The sequence below is a fragment of the Micromesistius poutassou genome (genome assembly GCF_964030765.1).
Source record: "Micromesistius poutassou genome assembly, chromosome: 13".
Lineage (NCBI taxonomy): Eukaryota > Metazoa > Chordata > Actinopteri > Gadiformes > Gadidae > Micromesistius > Micromesistius poutassou.
Window position 1 is genome coordinate 12,647,791 of NC_140283.1, and position 6,927 is coordinate 12,654,717.

General features: G+C 44.3%; 1 protein-coding gene across 1 annotated transcript; it reads right to left on the minus strand.

Annotated features, from left to right (window-relative positions):
• Window positions 1–1,947: 1,947 nt before the first annotated feature.
• LOC311357928 (E3 SUMO-protein ligase ZBED1-like) lies at window positions 1,948–4,239 on the minus strand. The gene is made up of 3 exons (XM_084477954.1): window positions 3,121–4,239; window positions 2,696–2,905; window positions 1,948–2,513 (listed from the first exon to the last, which is right to left on the minus strand). Exons 1-3 carry the CDS (start codon window positions 4,188–4,190, stop codon window positions 2,054–2,056), a joined length of 1,740 nt encoding a protein of 579 aa, XP_084334080.1. The 5' UTR covers window positions 4,191–4,239; the 3' UTR covers window positions 1,948–2,053.
• Between the last annotated feature and the right edge of the window lie 2,688 nt (window positions 4,240–6,927).

Sequence of the window (6,927 nt, forward strand, 5' to 3'; positions counted from 1 at the left end):
AGTGTGTGTGTTTGTGTGTGTGTGTGCGTGCGCGTGTGTGTGCATGTGCGCACTAGACTTAGCCGTCCCTCGACCTCGTTGCAAGAAAATACATTTTGGCAGAGATTTGAGAGGCCATATTTCAATCTGAGCTTTGACGACGGCTGAGGGACACCTCAGGCTGAAATCAGAGAGAGAAAAGACCCATATAAGTCAAGAGATCCAGATCTAGAAACACATGTAGCCTCCCACTATAAAAGCTCTTTCCTTCTTCCTTCATCTTGTTAAGGACCAGTGTTGATGAACCATCGCTCTTAGCCTCATGGTTTCATAATGACCTTTTATATGAAATGCTCAGTAGCTATTGTTAGTGATTACAGGGGATATTTTCCCCAGTGAATAATTAGGCCTAACAAGTTACTGTCAACACTCTCTGAAGAGTGCAATGCCATAACTCAACATTTGCCATGACATGCATTCATGTAACTCCTTGCATTTGCAGACATAACCACAAAAAATGGATAATGCTATGCCTCTCTTGTACTTTATGTGCTATTCATTCATTACTATTTTTATTACATATGCAATATATATTTGTCAAATGACCTATGATAATACCTGAGATCATCAGAGATAAGACATATTTCCACTGTCGGGATGATAAGAGGGGGGGGTTGTAAATGGGTTTGTCCAGTCCCGACTCCTCCCGAGGCTGACTCTGGAGTCAGTGGGGATTGCTTTGTCTGGTAAAATTCAACACCGTGTTAGGGTTATCTACGGGAGAATACAGATGTGAAAGCTAAAGGAACACCTGAGAGTCTTACTGCATGATGTTCCATTATATTTGGATTGGTCAACTGGTGCCTAACATTTTGTTTTCCTTTACACAAATAAATACATTTCCACCATAAATTGATTCAGAAAATGCATTGGGGGACCCACAGACCCCCTGCTTAATGTGTCTCCCCCAATGTGCAAACACAACCCCACTGCACACACAGATTTATGCATACATAGGTCTCTCCGACATTAGCAGAAGCTGAACCTGGGCAAGTTAGAAGTTAATCCCTTATGCACGTAATACAGTCTACACAAATTGTACATTAAATGCCTTGATTTCTAAAGTAATATAATTTTTACTATGACTGTAAATAACTAGGTATTTTCAAGTCTATGACTTTCCTTCACTTATAGTGCCCCCGTGTGGCTAGTTGGTGTGATAGTTATGAAAAATGTATTCATCTGGTAAAATACAATAACCAGATAGTGAGTGACAAGGAGAGTTCAGCCTGCCTGTGTTCCCTGCTGGCTCAGGTGCTCCTTCAAGCGCCTGCAGGCCTGTTCCCCACGGGGCTGGTGTTTATCCAGGGACTCCCTCGCTCTGTTGATGTAGCAGTGTCCGGTGGTGGAGGAGAGGAGGAGAGGTTTGAGTGGAACATCTCGTAGTTCTGCTCCACAGCACTGCTCCTGGTCTCCTGGGTGTGAACGTCCAGCCGTGGTGATGGAACTCAACACAACGCTTGACGCTGACCATTCAAATCGATTGACCTATTTATAATATATTACATTCTTAACTGCTATATGTAATTATCAGTTGTATGTTACATGTATTTCTATATTAACGCTGTAATATATATATGCACACACACACACTTAAAATATTTAATTTTGATTAATCGCATTAATGTCATAGGTAACTCAATTAATCGCACATTTTTATCTATTTTAAATGATTTATTTTTGGCCCATTCTTTTTTCTCATTTTAATGCTTTTATCAACATGGAGAGGTGGATCGGCTTGCTTTGTGCAAAGATTTTTTTTTATCGAAAACAACATTGGCCTATGTAGTGTGTTCAATTTCACACTAACATTCTCACTTGGAGCAGTCATTCACACTTGGACAACTAGGACTCAGCCTATAGTGCAGTTAAACCATACTTTATTTTTCTCAAGTTTGCTTTGGACATAGCAGTCAGGCTACTGCTCTTTATTCACCAGAGGCTCATCAACCCAGCATCTTATTTCTCTCCAGAAAGAATGAACGGTAACGGTTACCAATAGAAGGTAAGCCTACTACTTCTTTGCTTTGAGCCAGTTACTCAAACAGACATGCCTGTTGACATTTTCGGACAACAGGGAAGCTCGCTTCTTCTGTACGACATGCCCAGACAGTGAGAACAACCTGTCAGAAGGTACTGATGTGGCCGGTGTTGCTAAGTACTTGCGTGCCAGGCAGGCCATTTCACTGTGTGCCCCCTCATGTGTGGACCACCATTCCTGGGGACAGTCATCCATGCCGGTAAGAGGCTCTGCCTTGTAGCGCTCCAGACATTGCTCAATACGGTCCTCCTCTTCATCAGACGAAGACTCGTGTGCAAGCATGAGAGTGGGTTTTTTCGTAGGGGGCTCAGGCGTGACTTGGTTCGGCTCCGGCTGTGCAGGCCTCTCCCTCTCCATCTCCTGGAGCAAGGCGCGGACCGTACCCCAGACCTCAGCCCTGTCAGGTTTGCTCAGACACTTGAGGTCCTTAAACCTTGAAATGAAACGAAATGCAACTTTAATATGTCCAAGGTGATAAGTACAGTGCTAAATTCAAAAATACAAAGTAAAAACGGAAGTAAAAAGAAGCACGCAACCTAACAAAACAAACACACTGAGAGAAACACAATGCTGAGAAGGAGGATGAATGTAAGAATGAGGCATTGGCAATCTGACCTTGGGTCAAGTGCTGTCGCAACTCTCAGCCATGTGACGTTGGTCTTCTCCTTGCGACCCTCCAAGTCTGCCGCGAAGGTTCCCTTGAACTTGATCATGTAAGCTGGGTCGTCCTCAGTGACCTCCATCACTCGCGAAAGATGACACAACGCTGGCAGCACCACTGAGCAAGACACAAACTTCTCTCCTCCCAGAAGTTCAGACACATACCTGCAATAATATAGAGAAGCACTTTAGTGGGGAAGGCCTACTGTAATTCACAGTTCTCTCACAGACAGACACACACTCCAATCTTTGACACATGCATAGCCTACCCGCACGCACATAAACACACACTCAATCATTAACGGTACTGTTCTGACACAGACCTACTTTGATTATTAAACAAACAGATATACACACGACACGAACACACAATACATTACCTGCAGTGCTCCAGCACAGCCTCGAGCTTCTTCAGTATCTCCAGCTCAGTATCTGTTGGCATGGCGACGTTGGTTGTGTGCAGGGCCAGTGTTGCTCTCAGAGGTTCAGCATTCCGCTGAACACACTTGATCATTTCCAGGGTACTATTCCATCTGGTTGACACTTCCTGTGCGAGTGACTCTTTCTTCTGATGGTGTGCGACTTGTTGCTGCTCGAGCTCCGCTTGGTTTGCTGGGCTGTGCGTAAAGTGTCCCACAACTTTTCTGCATATGGCCAATGCGCTGTCAAACGGGCTGTCGGTGAGAGAAACAGTGATGGCTCGGTGCACACTGTGTGCGATGCACGGCATGTGCTCAAAGGGGAGCTGCCTGGCCGCTGCAATCATGTTGCGTGCACTATCCGTGGTCAGTGAGACAACTTTGTGTTCGATGTCCCACTCTCTAGCTACTTGCACAAAGTGCTCTGCAACAGCGTCCGCGAAGTGCCTCTCTTCTGTCTTCATAACAGTCAAAGCATGCGACTGAAGTTCCCACTGTGGGTCAAAGTAATGGGCTGTGACCCCGAGGTAGTTGTGATTACTGAGGGACGTCCAGTAATCACCAGTGAGCGCGACTGCTTTCGTCTTCTCCAACGCCTGCTGTACCTTAGCTTTCTCCGTTTCGCGCAAATTCTGTACGTGGCTTGTAATGGTGGCTCTCGAAGGCAATTCGTAGGTCCAGTCATTGGATGCGATGCGAATGATATCAGCTAGACCCTCGTCCTCCACAACGTTAACAGGCCTACATGCAGTAGCCACCCATTTAGCTATGGCTGCAGTAAGGTTGTTCTTAGTTGTGGTATCCATGTGCGTCTTTCTGAAGTCATCCGTTGTCACCTTGCTTTGACGAGGGTGCGGAGAATTCGCATCAGCTGTGTGCTTGGCCATCAAGTGGTATTTCAGACTGGACGTGCTGCGATGATAGCTCAGTTCACAACGACAAAACACACAGACCACTTTGGTCTTGTCAATGGAACCATCTGGCAACTTTTTAAAAGTAAACGTTCCATTCAGAATCTTACTGGCATCCATTTCGGCGTTTCGCGCTCGCCATCCACTCAAAACGAAACGTTAGCCTACTCTTTCGCCGACTCGCAAGCCCAAAACAAGTGTGTGCGGCGTGCCTGTTGTTTTGTTTCCGGTCGAGCTAGATCCGGTGTGGTGTTGTAGTTTTTCTAACGTTACTAGTTGTTGCAACAGCATGTGAAAAAACTACAAAGTTTGCTAGGCCAAAAAGAACAAAGAACCTCGCGATAAAAATAATTGACGCCGTTAAAATGGGGTTGCGTCAACACCGTTAATAACGCGTTTAACTGACAGCACTAGTATATAGTTGTTCAAAAGTTTCAACCATGCAACCAACTATATCATTCATTTGTTCACTTAATTTGTTATTATCGTTGTGCAACCAGGACTCTCGTATCGCAAGTTGTTTAATGAGAACACAATTCGGTGTTTAGCTAGGCTAGTTGCACACGTCTTTTTTATGTAGACTAGCCTAGTCAAGGCCTGCGGTTCGATGAATACTTTTCTATTAGATGTAGGTACCCAATGTGTTCGCGTTATCCATACAGCATGGCCTTTTCATGCATTTTAATTGCCCATAGATAGGCTACACCAGCGGTCCCCAACCACCGGGCCATTCAGATCTTAGCAGATCTTAGCTAGATTCCTGACCGGGCCTATGGCCGGCGGCGGAACCCCGACCGCGGAGCTAAGATCTGAATATTAGCCCCAGCTTGATGATTCGGATCTTAGATGGGTGAAAAGTTTGGACCCCTGGGCTACACTATCCATTGGAAATTGACACAGTTTCTCGTCGGTGAGTTCGCCTTAGCACTACAGGCATCATGCACTTAGCACGTGATCAGACCACCAGCTCGGTCCTTGGAGTTGTTGGTCGTAGCACATTGAGACTAGTACCGCGGTCAGTCGACCGCCTATTTATTTTTGTTCTCCAAACGGCTCACTGTAAGTTCACCTCCGCACAAGTCTGTGCGCTGTGCGCGCCCTGCTGGTTAATCTGCTATCCTCTTTCTTTCCCCCCCCCCGCCTTCACTGCTTTGATATGAAAAATGGCTGAGGCAGGTGAGTCCTCCGAATCAAGTCGAGTATTTCAGGCCAACTGGTAAAGGAGTGTCACGGCTTTCGAACACACAAACCATAAAGCCTATGGACGCCTCAGGACGGACTAGTCAACGCGCTGCGGCATCACTCGGGCAGGTTGTAGCGTGTGTGTGTGTGTGTGTGTGTGTGTGTGCGCGATTTCAAAGTAACAAACTCAAAGCCGATGCATTTTTTTTTTTGATTTGGTTTTGAATTAATAGTTTTGGATGCATGCATCGGCTTTGAGTTTTTTTTTGTCACTTTGAAATCGCATATGCTCGCAATACACACACGCACGAACACACGTGCACGCACGTTCATTCACGCAAGCAGGCACCCACTACAACCTGGAGAGGCTGTAAATGCTTTTAAAAATGATAATGGCTATAGACAATTTTTGACCGGTTACAAATTATCCCAATTTACTTACTATTCCTCTGTACATATTTGTTTTTTCCTGAATTTTACAGATTTGTGAGGAGTTTTTCTGTATTACAAACAAAGATCTACTCGGAACATTCAGAGCTGCTGTAGAAAAATATGCGCCCCTACTGCTGAGTTTGTACCGCGCCCGAAAAACAGAGTTTGGCATGGACCTGAAGGAGATACTGAGAAAGCTTGATTATGAGGTGTGTGCACAGTACAGTACCAAACAATACTTTTGCCCAGATGAAATTCAATCTGTTGAATTACAATTAGTCTTGCTATTATTAGAGCTATCTTTCTATTTTTTCTTTTTTTCTTTGAGACCACCAACATCGTCAGACACGGCAAGGAAGCAGCCATGAAAGGACTTCCTGTGTTCCTACGTGAAGATCCTAATCTACTTTTCAAGCAGTGTCTTGTAAGTATTAATGGTCATTAATATAAAATTTACAAGCATAGAGATACAATTGTAAAATGAAGATACTGTAATTTAAAATACTACACAAGTAGAAAATCTGAAAGTTTATTTCTGTTTTGCCCTCAGACTGCTTGAGAGAGGGAAGGGAAGTTAATTGCCTGTCTTATATAAAAGCTTATTGTTTGTGAAGTGAGTCCCTCTAGCGCATTTGACAGGGGTTTCAGATTATACCATGAGGAAGATGCTGCTTTGATATACACGTTGTTGTCGGCAGATGTTAGACCGAGGCTACCTGCTTTGGCTAGAACTAGGAGGCTAGATCACAGCCATATCACTCACCACCTGTCAGGTCATTCTTTTGATACTAGTGATTAGGTCTAGGCCTCTACAGGCTACAAGCTATTATTTTTCTTACAGTCCGAGTCAAATGTTCTGGGCCACATAACTACACGGGTGATATACTCTTCTACATTGGGTTGGAACCATTTCCTTGGTTTTGTGGACATTGCAGGTTATGCTGGTGAGCTGGCACACATCTCACAGGGGTGAATTATACCATAGATTATAGATAGATAGATTATACCATGAGGGAAGATGCTTTTATTGAGCTGGCTCCTCTCTGCTCTTTTATCTGTTTAAATGTGTGCTATGCATGATGGTGGAAGTTCAGTTTGAATTATTTGTTTAAATTTCTTGGTTGATGCTTTTGCCCAACAGAACGTAGAGTAGGTTTAAAGTTTAGGATCACTTTGAATTTTCTTGTTTTCAATGGAAACACACATGAGTTATCCTGCATAGGAAATATAGGAGACCAAATCC